The 16794-nt window shown below is 42.7% G+C and overlaps 1 protein-coding gene across 1 annotated transcript in view; it reads right to left on the bottom strand.

The window, feature by feature from the left end:
• Positions 1-14387, bottom strand: part of MAN1A1 (mannosidase alpha class 1A member 1) — a 165157-nt gene extending 150770 nt beyond the window's left edge. Inside the window, exon 1 of the mRNA XM_023218998.1 lies at positions 13562-14387. Within this exon, the coding sequence (XP_023074766.1) occupies positions 13562-14170 (609 nt within the window). The 5' untranslated portion in view covers positions 14171-14387. The remainder of the gene's footprint in view (positions 1-13561) is intronic.
• Between the last annotated feature and the right edge of the window lie 2407 nt (positions 14388-16794).

Below are 16794 nucleotides of genomic sequence, written 5' to 3'. Positions count from 1 at the left end.
TCACAAAAATTATTTCTTTCTATGCCCTGAAGGTATTTCTCCAGATTTCTTTTTCCCCTGGCTTTCTTTCCTCCCCACATATCTAAGTGTTGTGTGACACCAGGCCCAGAAGTCAGAGGTAACTGGACACTGATGAATGAATGAGGAACCACTCCATTCAACACCCTCTCTATGCTTTTCCTGAGGATGAGCATCCCTTCTGTGTCATAACAATTCTAACAAGGCAAAATAATGCTTACTTTCCTGTCACAGGAAGTGACAATTTTGGCAACAACAACTAAAAAGGGAGGCAACAATAGAAAATACAAGCTATTATTGGTCAATACAGCAACACTGCAGCCAAAACACACTTTCCTTTCCTGGAAATGACTTTCTGAATCCAATTTACTTACCAACCCCTTTCCTTAGCAGAAGTCCAAGCTTATTACTCCCAGCAATTCCTTGCTGCTAGTAAGTATATACTATGTATTGAATAATGAATGCTATATGCTAGGCATTGCGCTCAGAGATTCACATACATTTTCTATTCTAATTCCTACAACAACTCTGAAAAAGAGGAATTATTAGCTCCCTTTCAAAGGTGTGGAAAGGGAGGTCAGAAGTGTTTCTACTCTGCCATACTGCCTCACATTTGTAAAACATTTTGTTGATATAATTAATCTGGGTTACATTCAAGATGAATTGCCTTTTATTGTCAAATTCTGGGCCATGGACCTATGAGATAAAAAAGGTGTCCCCACTTTTACGGTGTCTGAAATCTACTTGAAAGATAACATATGTGCACATGAAATCAGTGACACACAGGCCAAAGACAGAAATAATAAATAACATGGGAATTTGCAGAAGGGAGGGATCAGTAAAGGTCGAGAATGTAAAGAGGGCTTCATGAGGACATGAATTTTGAGCACGTGAGAAGACTCTCCTTTTGAGAACCATAAAGTGAACAAGACGAAATCCTAAACTACATGTGTTCTGGAGACAGTAACTATGTAAGTTTTGTGGAAGCACAGGTAAGTAACAGAGATACAACTCAAGAAGTAAACTGAGGCAGATTTATGAACGACTACGGATACCATGCTAAACATTTGTGATTTCTTTGTGACTTCATTCTAGAGCAGTGTTTTTCTAGTAAGTCACTGGACCAGAAGAATCAGTATCACCTAGCAACATGTTAAAAATGCAAATTCTGGGGCCCATCCAGACCTACTGAATCAAACTCCAGGCTTTTAAAATTTTATTATTATTATTTTTGAGACAGAGTCTCACTCTGTCACCCACGCTGGAGTGCAGTGGCACAATCTCAGTTCACTGCAACCTTCACCTCCCGGGTTCAAGTGATTCTTTGGCCTCAGCCTCCCAAGTAGCTGGGACTACAGGCTCACACCACCACGCCCAGCTAGTTTTTATATTTTTAGTAGAGACAGCATTTTACCATGTTGGTCAGGCTGGTCTCGAATTCCTGGCCTCAAGTGATCCTCCCCTCTGCCTCCCAAAGTGTTAGGATTACAGGTGTGAGCCACGCGCCCGGCACCAGCAATCTAGTTTAACATGCCCTGCAGGTGATTCTGATGCATGTTGAAGTCTGAATCATTACTTTATAGGAAATGGAGGACCATTAAAACCTGAGTTGGGCAATACGGGAGAAGTGATGTTTTAGGAAGATTAATAGTCATCTGCAGAATAAACTGGAAAAGGGACCATTGACAAATGCATAAAATTCATTGAGCCTCTACCATGCAATTATTTATATGAGACAGCATTTTTCAGGAGAAACAATATGAAACTAGGAAACAGAAAACCAAGCTTCTTTCTCTTTCTCAAAATATCACACCTTCTTAGGGAGGAAAACATTTATGTAATTCTGATTTCTCTAGTGGAAAATAACAGCTAACCTATGACTTTTCATTTTAGTGTGGTACTGTAAGCATTACTCATTAAGACACCTTTATCTCTCAAAAATTTTTGCCAAAATGGAAGCAAAACAAAACCAACTCTAGGTATATCCTGTATAAAACTGAAATACAAGAAAAATGGCATCCCTTATTAAACACTGTCCAGTATTCTAGGTAATAAAGAAATGAAGACACTACCTACTTTAAAAATAACATATCTTTTAAAAAATGGCTGCAGATACAAACACTTTTCAATAAAACAACAGAATCTTTATATTCGAGTGTTCACCTTTAAAGGAATCTCACAATCATCTATGTTTATTTCACCAGTGTTATATTTGGTCAAAAAGTTTTTTTTTTTTGCACCACTTTCACCAGTTAATGGTCATATAAGAAAATGAATGCAGTTTTCATTTTATAAATCATTCTGGAAAACAACCTGAAAACTGGAAAAGGCATTTCCTACATTCATTAGTCTCTTTATTCACTAGGTCTGATTCTAAATGACTTCTGACTGTTGTTGGAAAAAAAAAAAAAAAATCAAAAAGACAAAGGCTTGTAGCCATTGAGTATATACATTAGAAAGGACTTCAAAGATGAGTGGACACCACTTCTGGAATACCAGATTACTTAGCACGGAATCATACTTAACCTGAGTAACTCCTGCAGGCATGTTTATTTCAAAGAGCATATTCATTCAACACAGACGTACTGGGTCCTATTATGGGCAGGGCCAGAGCTAACTTATCTGTTGGACACATGGATGAATAGGGGAAGCTCTTTCTCCTGCCCTCAATATGATAGCTCTGGAAGGGACGGATGACTGCAAAGAGCCAATGTCGTGGAAACTGTATTCTTGGGAGTTAGGGAAAATAGAAGTACTTCTACAACCAACCCTACACTGTGGCTTTATCTTATTACTGATGGAATACTTAATAAATCATCATTTTTATTCACCCTAACTGCTAAAGCAGCTTTCAACAGTAGTTAATAAATCATCTTCATTTTCTTTGCTCCTCATCCACCCCCCTTTAAAGCTACTGAGTTCTTCATTACACATTCTATGTTAAGTAACCACAGGAGGATTAAATAATGAAGACTAACCAAAGTGCTTAATATGAGTGAATGTATACAATGTATTAGATACATGCCAATTATAAAATACGTTTTTTACTACATAAAGTTCATTTTATACTTCCTAATAAGAATGCCTCATAAAATTGCTGACTTGGGCTAATAACTCCTTAAATCACAATACGGACTTCTCAGGCATTTCTGATTATGAGCTGAAAACCTGTAGTTGGCTAGATAAAACATTCACTACTGCTAGTTGACTAAAAGAAAGTCTCCAAAAATAGTGTTGTAAATATTCTAAAATTACTATCATGTCTAACCACAATTTATAAAAATAATATAGTACATTTATGTCAATCATTATTCATCATGTTAACACAGTGTTATAGCCAAATTTAAATAGTTCTGGCGTTTGGCAGACTTTTATGAACCAAGGTCAGAATATAAATACATTTTGAAATATGCAGCTCTTCACTATCTTAAAAAACATGACTAAAAACATTTGAAGGATTTAGTGTGGAAAAAAAAAAAGCCCAAACTTCACACACAAAAAATCATGCTTTTCTTTAAAAATATCTTTGATAAAATGCATATTTATCCTATTAAAACACTGAAGACCTCTCACACACAAAAGATTAGCCTGCCTCTTCACACATAAGAACAAATATTTCTATGAAATCTCATGATTTCCTTTTGGTTAAATTTTCTTCTTTAAGAATTCAGCTTTATAAGACTTGCCATTTTCTGGTATCATTAAAATCACTTCTGAAATTCTATTTGGACTACTTTTGATCTTCAACTATTAGAAAAGCATCCTGATACACTCCAAAGGGAGAAAGATCCTTCCGCAGATCTCCAGAGAGGTCAATACCTTCCTCAAATATCTGAGGCAAAATCCCAACTATCACTTAAAAATGAAGATGCGCTGGTCAAGCTGGCTAGGTCGTAGTTGAGGGATGTGGGCTGTCCCAAGAGCCTGGTAAGAGCTCCTATCAATAAAGGATATTTTATCCTAAGTGTGCAATCTAGGGGAAAAATTTTTTTTCTTGCAACTTTGCTTTATAAAATCCTAACTCTTGCCTTGAGGGCTTTGCCTCCCACAGGAGTCCATGTTCCATTCAGCCACCTTGCCAGATCCATCTCCTCTGGTGGATCTCACTCCTTAGGCCTCCAAGCTGTGCCATCTTCCCAATCTTTCTCCTTTTAAAATTTCCTTGTTCGATCTATACAACTCACAAGGAAGAAATGCAAATGAGCAACACAGGAGAAAGTGTTGATCAAAGAAAAGCAAATTGAAAATGCCATATACTGCTTCATCACCTATGAAATTCACAAAGAATCAACAGACTCCATTCACTATATGATACATGGGAGTATAAATGGTTTCTGGAAAGTTATCCCTCAAAACGTACTATCTGTTGGCCAACTCATTTCCCCTCTTAAGAATTTAAGAGAAAATCCCACTTACCAGGGTGTGCGCAATAAAAAGTGAGACAGAAATTTACTGGACAAAGGTGTCTGTCTCAGCATTTTAAATAAGAAGAAAAAAGTGGAAATAATCTAAATATTCAGGTACAAAGGACGAGTTAAATAACGTATGATGCTTTGACATGGATATATTATGCTAACATAAAATGACACTTGCAAAGAAAATGGAAAAAAAAAAGTATATACAGTGTGGTTATAACCATGGGGGAAAAATGAACTTACATATTGGGGTTACGGAGGAGCATTATTGACACTACTTAGTTACTGATAAAACTATGAAGGATTTTTTTTTCCTATTCTAGTGTGCTTTCAAATTTTTCTTTCCCAAGCAGACATGAGTTTATAAAATGAAATAACACAATGGAAGACACTTGCTTCAACAAACCTATTCTATCCCTTGCTAAGACAAATCTCAAAGTATATTAATAACTCGGCTGAGCAACTTTATTCATCTACGTTTAAAGCAAACCTTTAAGAATCAATAAATGGACAGGCGCGGTGGCTCACGCCTGTAATCCCAGCACTTTGGGAGGCCGAGGTGGATGCATTACTTGAGATCAGGAGTTTTAGACTAGCCTGGCCAATGTAGAGAAACCTTGTCTCTACTAAAAATACAAAAATTAGCCAAGCATGGTGGCAGGTGTCTGTAATCCCAGCTACTCAGAAGGCTGAGGCAGGAGAATTGCTTGAACCTGGGAGGCGGAGGTTGCAGTGAGACAAGATCGCACCACTGCACTCCAGTCTTGGCAACAGAGCAAGACTCCATCTCAAAAACAAAAACAAAAACGAAACAAAAACAGTAAAAAAGAAACACTGGTGGTCAACTTCAGGCAGCTGGGAATCAGATTTTGAGACAGGGTACATACCCCTGACTTCCCTAATCATTCCACAGGTCTGTTCTCGTCTTATGCCCCGACAGAGAGAGATACAGGGGGGAAACTCGCTTCCCTTTTTAGTAGGGAGCTCCAGCAATGTATTCCCGTGAAAGAGGAACTAGGGACAGACAATCATGACCTAAACATCAGCTCAGGAAGCTGGACATGCCACCCCCAGCGTAGGCTAGGATCCCTGGCCTCCTGTCCTATTTCTGAGATCATCCTGTCATTTAGAAGAACTGAGGGTTCTGAAGGGACCTTGAGGAGACCATTTAATGAGGAAGAATTTGGCAGAAATGGAGACATTAGCAACAGCTTGTAGTCTGTGGATAGCCTGAGTTCATGTCTTGGCCATACTCATTCCCAGGCCTTCGGACACCAATTACTTTCACCCCCTTTCTCATAAACTCCTAGCACAGACACACAGGCACCAGTAACAAAGGCTGTTTCAGAGGGTGGCAATGCTGTGTTATTAAACCACCCTTTCAGAACTTGGTGTCCTTCATCAGCTTTTTATCCCCTCATCTCCACGCCCTCTCTCATACTAAGTTGCTCATACTAAACACTCCCACACAAGACAGGATGATCTAATTAGCGACCCACATAAAAAACATGAAAAATGCAAATGAAGTTAATATAATATGTTCTGAGTGTCACCTGAATGAAGGATGTAGAGCAAGAGTGATGAGAAAGCAGCAGAGCAAATCAGGGACTGGGCTTTTGATAAACTTAACAGCCAGGGAGATGAGCGGACTGAGAAACATGAGAAAGAAGGAGTCATTCTAGTCACAAAAGTCGAGTAAACACAAAGGATACGTGTGCTTTTCAATTTTATTATCTCTGTTCTGGATTATCTGCAGGACGGCTCAGCTCTAAAGTACGGAAAGCAACTACCAGTGTATTCATGACAGAAATGAGGGCTGTGACTTTTAAATGCTCTTAAGCCTTAATCTCATTTGGTTTTCTTTCAAGTACCTAATGATCACGAAGTCTTTAGCAGAACTCAGTGGGGGTGGGGCACTGCTGCCATATGCCTAGGAGCAAAGGAATTAGCCCGTATTGCTTTCTTAGGCAATCCCCTACCCAGCAAAGACGTCCCACTTCCCTCTAGGATGGTCTCAGTGGGGCTTCTGGCAGTTGGCCCGTCATTCGGGGCTGAGGAGGGAAGGCTGGTCAGCCAGTCACCAAAGCACACGTTCTCATTAGAGTCGAGATTATCCCAGGTGGAGTGGGGCCTGGTTCTTAGTACTTCTCAACACCTGAAAAGCAATTCTCAGCTATTGTTTGTACACTGGGGGCATCTCAGGAAGTCACAGCTCACTGGCCTTATTTCTCATGTGTAAAATGAATAGCGGCTCTGGAATCCTAATAAATCTAAATTCAATGTGAAGCTCTCAGAAAGACCAAACTCTCTGAGCTACAAAATAAAACTGATTTATGTGAACTTTGACTATCAGGTGATGGACGGAGCTCTGATTATAGAATTTATCAGAATTACATAATTTTTGCCCAGCCTAAAATAATAATTCTCACTTCTTAAAAACATTCCTCCAAGACGAAACAGACTGAAATTCACTTTACTTGATCTCTTTATGTAGAAGAATAACTTCAATACTTAAGACAGGTAACTCAGCCAGGCATGGTGGCTCATACCTGTAATCCCAACACTTTGGGAGGCTGAGGTGGGAGGACTGATTCAGCTCAGGAGTTTGAAACCAGCTTGGGAATTATAGTGAGACCCAATCTGTATTGTGTAAATAAAAAAATTCTTTATTAGAAAAAAAAGAAATTAAGATAACTCGACTGTGACTACTCTGATATTTGACTGTGAGAAAGAGACAAATTAATTCTTTAACACATATTCTGAAGAAGCTGAAGACGTATATACAGTAAGTATCTCATTCTAAAGACACTTAAGTTTTTTTGGAATTTGACAGAAATCAAAGAAAATCAGTGTTGACCGTAGCACAATAAAATTACAGTTATATGGAAAGGTCTTTTTGATGAACTGGAAATGTATCCCTTTAAGCACTAAAACTCAATTTTAACTATTTTTGATGCCCTTTTGAAACTTCATTATCCACTTTCCTGAGTTACTAAACAGTATATGGATCGATGCAATCTTGGCTTGATGGCTTTTGGTGGTGACCAGTAACAGCAGTCATCACACGCAGCATTTACAGCGTGCCCACTTCATGTCTGATACCATTCCAAGTGCTTTACTATCACATTTCAGCCTTGGGATCCAACAAAGTGGGTATCGCTATTAACCTCATTTGACAAATGAGGAAACTGAAGTTCTGAGAGATTAAATCATTTGCAGAAGGTCACAAAGCTAGAGAATGGTAGAGAACAGATTCAGACCCAGATTATGTGATTCCAGAACCATCCTTCTAACCACGACATCGCTCCAAACGGATGGAACAGAGATAGGTAAGTGTACCCAAAAAGAGAATCACCAGAACCTACTTGGGTGGAAAGAATTGCCCATAGATTGATGTGATTTTTACACGTATGTCTACTTTTAAAACAATCATCCTTTAGGTTAGCTGCCATTCTTCTGTTATCCATCGTGCAGTATCAGAAGAGCACACACGTTTATAATTTTAAAGCAGCACTTCTAGTCACCACATGTCCCTTCTCTGGGTGCTCCCCTTTCACCCTTTGTATATACAATAACTCACTCTCTTCTGCTCTCCCTTCCTTCTTTTCCCCACTTTTCTTCATAAAGATTGTTTAACTGAATGATTACAAATGCCTGTGCTTCTTGGAGAGATCTTTATAAAGAGAACAAGATGTCCTATCAAGCTTTCCCTGGGTGTCTTTACAAAGAGGGCGGCTTCTAAACCATGCCACTGGTAAGATTTTTAACAATTGACTTAAAAATTACTCTGATCCATGGTTGGCTGAAAAAAAAAAAAAAAAAACCCACCATGCTAGTATAAGGTCAAATTTATAATAATGCACAATTGTATGTTTTTTTACTCTCTATTAGGGCCTGCAAACAATAAACATGGATAATTTACACAATTCTTTGGAGTTTTATTTAGGAGACAAGCCATGTTGGGGACAGTGAGCAACACTCACAGAAGACTGGGGTTTCCCTCTGCAACTCAACTCTGCCACTAGCTGGTGATGTGATTTCCAGAAAGATCTTTGTGTCTTGGTTGCCTTTACCGTAAAATGAATGAACTATCTCTCAGATCTCATTCAGATGCAATACTTTATGACTTAGAGCATACATTTAGTTTTAAAATCTGAGATTTAAAGTTATCATGCCATAATTTGCAGAGTCTGTGTAAAGGGCCTTTTAACAGATTGAGAGGTGGTGGGTGGGGATAAGATAGAGCTCAATCACTGAACACCAAGCAAGGAACTAGGCTAAGAATATTGAGGGAAAAGTCAGGACTCATTTCCTCAAAGAGGGAATCTCTTCCCTAAACGCACCAAACAGGTATCTCGTTTACTATTTTCGTCTACTTGGGGGACAGGCTGTTTTGCCACTCGTTTCACAGTATCTCTGGAGTCCACCATGGCTGTTCCTATTTTTACTAATCAAACTCTTCTTTGACCAACATACACACAATTATAAAGAAAGAAATTTAAAAGACCACAGGTGCTTGACTGGGTTGGGGGTATAACCAAGTTCCAGCGCAATTCTGATCTACCCTGTGTATTCAGCCCTCATCCCTCACACGGATCTGCAGGTATTCCTTCCCTCTGACCTTTGGACACATGCTTAAAGTTCTCTTCAATAAAAAATTTGCATCACCAGAGCTTATGAAATAATCTGATTCAAATATGTAAGTTCTTCAGCGAATTCCAACCAATTCAGATCTCATACAAATTCATCTTGTGTAATACTAAGATAAATTTTTCAAGATGCTTTAGTTCATTAGCTCATCTAAGTAGTATAGATAGCTGCATTTGTTTGAAAATACATTTTTTAAAACCTCTTTTCACACTTTTAACTAGGTTGTAAGTCCCATATACATAAGCAGCTCCTTTATATGAATCCTAGTTAAGAGGAAGACAGAATACTCTTCTCGGAGAAACTATCAACAGCTGACAGAAAATGAAGCTGAACGTAATTAACTACCCATTAATGTATATATGTATTTTTTTGCTTTTGTATATTAGCAGTCAGCAGCTATTCCAGTACTTACACTGTTGAATACTTATCTACTTGCTAAGGAGAGAAAAACCCTCGCAAACACCCCACGTCCTGCCTGCTCTGGGGAAAGGTCCCTGGGTGGAGCAATTCCACAGTGACCTATGTTCAGTAGGGAATGTGTCACAGCACAGCGGCACAGGCAAGAACCTAAGGATGTTGAAGCTTCTTGGGTCGAGTCTCCAAATCATGGTTTTTATTATTTTGTAAATATTATTTTCCACCCCAGAACTACCCATACAAATAAACTAGAAAGTGTCAAATTAAAAGTGTTTTGCTTTAACCTGTCAAGGCAGATTATTCTCACATCTGATCTTTACCAAAACGGTAAACTGTCAATAGTTAACATAAATTATAGGCTATATGCCTAAGGCTAGTATAAAGTATAATAAATGTGTATTTTAACTATTAGCCATCAATATGAAAATGTTCTTTAAATTCATGATTACACAAATAGGTCTGGAATAAAATACCAAAGTCTTGTTTGAGAACTGAGAGAAGGAAACTGTGACCCCACAGGTGCAGGGTCACCTTACACGACAAATCTAAGGCTGCCAGTCTGCACATACTCCCAATCCCCACTTAGGTTGGTGAGGATTCCAGCCTGAGAAGAAAGGAGTCCCCTCTGACAACCTGACAGTCTTTAGCCCCAGCCCCTATTACTCAGGACCCCCCTTAATTCCAGTAAACGAAAAAAAAAAATCTTCCTCCAAATTGGATTAAGACTCTAAATCCTAAAGGACAGCACAGGCTCATTGCGCAAGTGGGAGAGGTTGCGGGGCGGGGGAGAAAGGAAGCTAAAAACAATTTCTGATTGAAAAAAAAAAAAGTAAATGGACTATTTTTCTAAAACTTCCATGCTGCTATTTTAACTTTTGTGCTTCATTATTCTAACACTGCTTTTTAAAGCAAAGGACAACCTGAGTACAATTTTAAGATCAAACTCATGAAAATAAATATACACTATGTATGTATCTTAAATCTCAGCGAAATCCCAGAGTTAATTTAGAAAGTTTTAACAGGGGTTAAGGGAGGAAGATCTTAATTCTATTTTGAAGTTTTACATCAAAGATTTACCATCCATCAAATTAGTAGTGGAAAGCATTTAACATTTTTTGTGAAGCATTCTGTACAATGACCTATTTGAAATTAACAGAGTATCTCCCCTAAGACACAAAGTTGCTAAAAATCTACTGCAGTACTAGTAACATAATTGTGCTGTAGATATAAAAAATAGTATTGACTGACTTTGAACCAAGTACAAAATAACAGGTTGACTCAAATTACAATCCAAGCTTCCAACATGTTAGATTTGAGTGCACTTTCTAAATTTTAACTACAAGTGTTAGTGCATTCAGGTGTCATAGAGAACCTAAGTATAAAGAGAATTAGAAAATAAAGGAACAGATCAGGCATGGTGGCTCACACCTGCAATCCCAGCACTTTGAGAGGCCAGGTGGGTCTATCACTTGAGGTCAAGTTCGTGACCAGCCTGGCCAACACGGTGAAACCCAGACTCTACTAAAAATACAAAAATTAGTTGGGTGTCGTGGCACATGCCTGTAATCCCAGCTATTTGGGAGGCTGAGACAGGAGAATCGCTTGAACCCAGGAGGCAGAGGATGGAGTGGGCCGAGATGCCGAGATCACGCTACTGCACTCCAGCCTGGGCAACAGAACCAGACTGTCTCAAAAAAAAAAAAAAAAAAAAAAAAAAAAAAGAAAGAAAAAGAAAACACAGGAATGGTAAAGAACAAAACTAAGGCAAAGATTTTGTTTATAACAAAAAGTCCACAGTGGTGCCTGAAACTGAATCCAAATATGTAAAGGCCAGTGCCCTATTTACAATGGGCAACCACTCTTGCCTCTCTAAAGCCAAGTATTTACATCACAGTTTTTAGAACAGCATCATAATTTTTTTTTTTCTTTTTGGTTTCCAAAGGAATACATCTGCCTGAACTAATCTGATGGAAAATCATAATCCATTTCTTCCCATTAGCCTTTGACTAAACGCTGAAGCTAATTATGCTGGCTCTTTTGGGTTCTCACAGCAACAAGGAATTTTAAAGAACACATTTAGTTCCACTAGTTTATGCAAGACTGAGCGGTTTCAAAACGTCTAGGTGCTAAGATGTTAGACAGAGGCTACATAAATCTCGTTGACACGGTTAATTAAGACCTTGGGATTTAGGGACACAGACAACATGGATCTACCAGGGATGGATCTGTACACTGTTGATATGCTGTCCTGAGTCTGAGACTGCCACTGTCCCCCTGGTTCTGCCCTGAATGCACCTGGAATCACTGCTGGTCAGTACCAATAGCTTAACAGCTATGTATCTTTAGTATTAAAATCTTTTCCTTGGACAACTGTCATTTTGTACTAGCTAACTGGCAGCTCGTATGGCTTTGGACGCATGACATGTATGAATTACACTGTTCAAATTTAACAGAAACACATGCAGATACAGAACATTTGGGGTTAATTTCCTATGGTTTTGGTTGGATATTATTAAGGAGTCTGGGAGGATTTGGTAAGAAGTAGAGCTTTGTTCCACCTTCCTGATTTGGTAGCACAGACAGGATTTCATGGAGAAAGGAAACTGCTAGAGAGTTGTTTTGGAGAGTAGAATCCATTCCCCCAAGTATGGGAGGGTTCTGTCCCTGAGGAGGGGTCTCAAAAAAGCAGATATGCCGATGGACTGTGGAAAGAAGCTATCTGCACAGGAGGGATGAAGGCATTCTTAGTAAACTGAAAACGATTCAAGTCCACTTTAACTTGCTCAATTACAGCTTAACCAAATTCAGCTGGTCTTCTATTACAACGTCACAAATCCTATGACAATCCTGCTGCCTTCATTCTGCAGCCACTTACGCTAAATACCTCTCAACCACCTTAAAAAATCTGTTTACTCTCTGCAAATGGGATCAGGGGCTTCCTTTCCTGATTACCTACCCAATATGAAAACACAGTATTTACTTTCACAGAGATTATATTATTTTTTAAATGGCAAAAATATTACCTCCATTCATATTTTAGAAAATCGAACCAAGATTTGGAATGACATGCTTTTAATGTGGTTCCTACAGCTTTTCTATGTAAAACCCAGGCTGGTACCGTTTCACACAGGGAAGTAGCTCAGAGAGGAGGCATGTCGACAGACAACGTGGTGACAGGTGACTGGTGGAAGTTCGGACCTCGGGCTTCAAGTCCTGACTCATCACTAACGGGTTCTGGAGCTCTGGGTCCTTCCATTTTCATCTTGAAAATGACAGCCTGAAAGGACTTTTTACGGCCCCCTTCAGCTTTAAGCTGGTCCTGACCTAATCACATGTTACAAGTTCTAACTGAAAATTACGAGAAGGAAATTAGGAAAGATGTATCAAAGTCCATGTTTATCCTGGATTAAGTTTGTCACCATTGTGCTGCTGTGGAGGCAAACCTGTTGCATCACATGGAATACCTTATTTCTGGCTGTGCATTAGAAATACAAGAGGCAGAAGACTTTTTATATTTTCATTTCTTAAAAAAGTAAACAATAGTATCCCTCGATGATGGGAAGTTCTCAAGTTTCACCTTTATAGTCTGGAAGTACACACAGAATTCCACCTGGCAGACAAGGGCCACATGGCAGAAGCCGTGGTATGCCGGCTCCCTTTACCACGCGTGAAGCCTCACTTTAAAGCCACGTCCCCAGTCCTTACCAGGGGGCTGATCAGTGTCGTCGCTGTGACTGGTGGGGTGATTAACCGTGTAGCGGCCAGAGAAAGAGGTTTGCATATTACCTGCCCAGGAATTTATACCTACCTCGTGTGGCTTGTGCTCACCAGAGTAAGAGCAGGCAAGTTAAAAGAAACGAGATTTGACCTTAGATCTTACTGGACACATCTACCACTACATTGAACACGGGAAACGAAACAGCTTTTGACACAGCACCTGGAGGGGCAAACCTCCATCTCCCGTACACTGCATTGCTGCAGTCTTCAGAGTTTCAAAGGCTTGCCGTTTCTCTCTGAAAAACACGGCCCGTCCGGAGGCATTTCTGGCGCGGCCCACTCACCTCTTTGATCTTTGCCCTTTTCTCGCGGACGGCGGCGTCGGCGGGCTCCCGGCTCTCCACCCCGATGGGAGGCACGAAGTCCACCGGGGGCAGGCCTCTCAACGGCGCCTTGTCACGCAGCTGGTCCTGGGCCACCTTCTTCTTCTCCAGCAGGATGTCTCTTTGGATCTCCTCGGGCAGCTTCTGCAGGGTCTCCTTGGCTTCCCTGAGAGCCCGCTCGTGGTTTTCGCGGATCCTGGCCAAGTTGTCCTCCAGGGCGGCCTCCGGGTCCCCGGGTGCCCCCTCCTCGCGGCGCCGGGCTCGCCCCTCGGCCGCGTCCTCGGCGCGCGCCCCGGGCCCGGACTTGTGGTCGGAGGCCGGCTGCAAGGCGGGGCTGGAGTGGAACAGGACCCCGCTGAGCAGCTTGGAGGAGTCCGGCAGGAAGAAGATCGCCCCGAAGCAGAGCGTGATGAAGGCGCTGAATACCAGCAGCAGCACGAACTTCTCCGTCAGGCGCAGGGCGGCGGGGCCCGACACCTTCCTGCCGCCGCCGCCGCCGCCGCCGAGCCCCCCGCCCAGGCCGCCGCCCGCGGGGCTGCTGAAGAGCGGCAACAGGCCCCCCACGGGCATCGCTCCCGCACCCCAGTGGCCCGGCGCCGCGCTGCTCAGCAGCCAAACTTCGCCGCCGCCGGGCGTCCGCGGCCGCGGGGCTGGGTCCGGCGTATCCAGGCCGCCCGACCCCCGCGGCTGGGCTGCGGCTCTCCCCTGGGGGGACAACTCCGCGCCGGGTCTCCTCCCCGGGGCGGCTCCTCGGGCACACAGGCACGCGCGGCAGACCGCGGGCTGCAGCCCCTGCGGGGAGAGAAACAGTAAAGCGTAGTAATTACGGCGATAATAAAGTTTCCAGCGGGTCTCCGCCCTCCGACTCCCGGCGAGCCGCCAGGACCGCTCCCCCGAGCAGACAGACTCCTGTCCAGCTCCGGGCTCCGCCCTCGCAACCCACTCTCCGGACTTGGGGGGAAGTTTTCGGTCCCGTGGGTAGGGGCGGGCGGTCCCGCGCAGGCAGGCGGGGGCAGGGCAGCGCCGGCACCTCGTGGAGGGCAGCGCACCTCTGGGCAGGAGGGGCGCAGCGCGGGCGGGAGACTCGTCAACTTCGCCCGCTCCCCATCTCCGCGCTGAGACGGCCGCCTCTCTCCTAGGCTGGGCTGAGCGCGCTGGCCCGTGGCTCCGCAGCCCCGGCGCGGCTCAGGTGGGCGAGCGCGCGGACCTGCGGGCGAGTGGCAGCGAACTGAGCAGCCCGATACCTCCGCCGCGGCCCCCAGAGCACGAGTCTCACCGCCGGTCTCGGGACTGTAGGAAACCAGGGAGGCGACGCGGCCGGAGAGTGACGGCGCGGCCGGGCCAATCACGCGCTGCCCAGGGTCCCGCGGGGGCGGGGCCGAGGCACGGAGGGGGCTGCGCGGGGCGGGGAGTTTACGGGAAGCGCAGCCTCGCGGGGGCCCGGCAGGCGGCGGGAGGTCGAGGGGCCGGGAGGCGCGAGGTAGGCGGGAGCCGGGGTGAGGAGGGCGGTGGAACCGGTGGCTGAGGCCCAGCCCCGAGAAGCGGCAGGCGGAGTTCGGGGGCGGGGAGTTTCTCCTGCGCCGGCCTCGGCCGGGGTCCCCGGGGTGGTTGAGCCTCTGCTGACCCGGGAGGCGCCTGCACCGGCGCGGGACCTCCCTGCCTCCTCCTCCGACCCCCGCGGGGCGGACGGGGGCGCTCCAGAGGAAGTCCCGGGAAAGACGGGGTCTCGCAGGGAATCCCGGGCACTGGGTCGTTCTGAAGCTCGACTTTACTCCAGTTACCCTCTTTTTATCCAAGGCCGGGGTTCCCCAGATGCCAAGTGGCAGTGAAACCCCATTTCCCTCGGTTAGGGGAGCAGTGACCCTGGGAGCTTTTGAGCCCTCTGGTATAACATCCTTTTACATCTTAAGAGACACAGTTCTGTGATTGCTTAGGACTTTTTTCGTATGCGCCCTCTCTTCCCCCCCAAAACCGAAAAAACTTGTATGCCTCTCCCGCCCATCCCTACTTTTCGTGTTCATTTACCTCAGAGAAGTTGGTCAAATTTTCCATTCGAAGACGAGTTTTATGCTGCGGCAGCTTCAAGCAATAAGTCGAGCATTGTGTTGAAATTAAGTCTTGGCTCCGACTACTTCCAGCGAAGTGAGGAGTTGGTCCAATAGAAATTATTTTCCAAAATGTGTTGTAATTCCCCTGTTGCTGCACAAATAAAGTGTTATCAGAGAGGAAAACGTTGACTGACTTCCCATTTCTGAAAGCTGATTTGTAGTCGCCTTATTTCAGCCTCACCCTTCTCTGGAAATGTGACGTTAGTTCTGTTTGTGCTTAAGACAAAACAGCTAACACCTTTCAGGAAGGTGGTTCCAATACACTTGTTTCCAGGTGTTAAGCTGTATGAGAAAGTAGAAAAGTAATCAGAAATCCTTACTAGTTTTCTTTTAATTATTTAAATATTAATTTTAACCATCATTATTTGTCGTCTACTTGTTTTGTGTAAAATGAGTCATACACTCAAAGTTCTTGTTAATAGGAAATTATTGTTTGATAAAGCTGGCTTTATGGCTTGGTAATTTTGATACCTGCTATGAAATTCTATGCCCAGAAGAGTGCAGCATATCCAAGCAGGGTAATAAGTTCAGACTGACCTGAAAAAGAAAGCAAGGATGATTTTTTTTTTTTAATGATGGAAAGGCAATTTTTATTTCAAACGATTATGCATTTATAGGTTGTGCATAGGCTGAAAGGTTTGAATCACTGTGGAATAATGTTTCTAACAACATCCTTAAAACTGAGTTACCTCTTGAACGGATAGATAAATAGAAACTGGGTTAATTACCCTAAACGCTAATCTTTTTATGATCATCCTTTTTTGGAATGGTTTATTTTAAAAATTATGTTTTAAGAATGGAATTATAGCCCCAGAAATATTTAGAAGCTTTATTTAAAATTAATATTATTAAGTATTCCAGCAAAACAATAAATTCCACTTTTAAGTGTATGTTAAAATGGTGATGAAGGAGAGTTATAACTTAATTCTATTACTGACACTTTAATTTTGATACCAAATCAGTTTGGGCATTTAACTTCTGTAGTGGAAATATTCAAAATTTAGTACATGAGTTTAAGGATTTTTTTTCCCCTAAAAACTTTAAATTTGTCTATGTTGTTTCTAAATCTTTTAAAGTAACTACTGT

Source organism: Piliocolobus tephrosceles, chromosome 5 (genome assembly GCF_002776525.5).
Source record: "Piliocolobus tephrosceles isolate RC106 chromosome 5, ASM277652v3, whole genome shotgun sequence".
Classification (NCBI taxonomy): domain Eukaryota; kingdom Metazoa; phylum Chordata; class Mammalia; order Primates; family Cercopithecidae; genus Piliocolobus; species Piliocolobus tephrosceles.
This window is presented reverse-complemented; position numbering and strand designations above follow the sequence as displayed.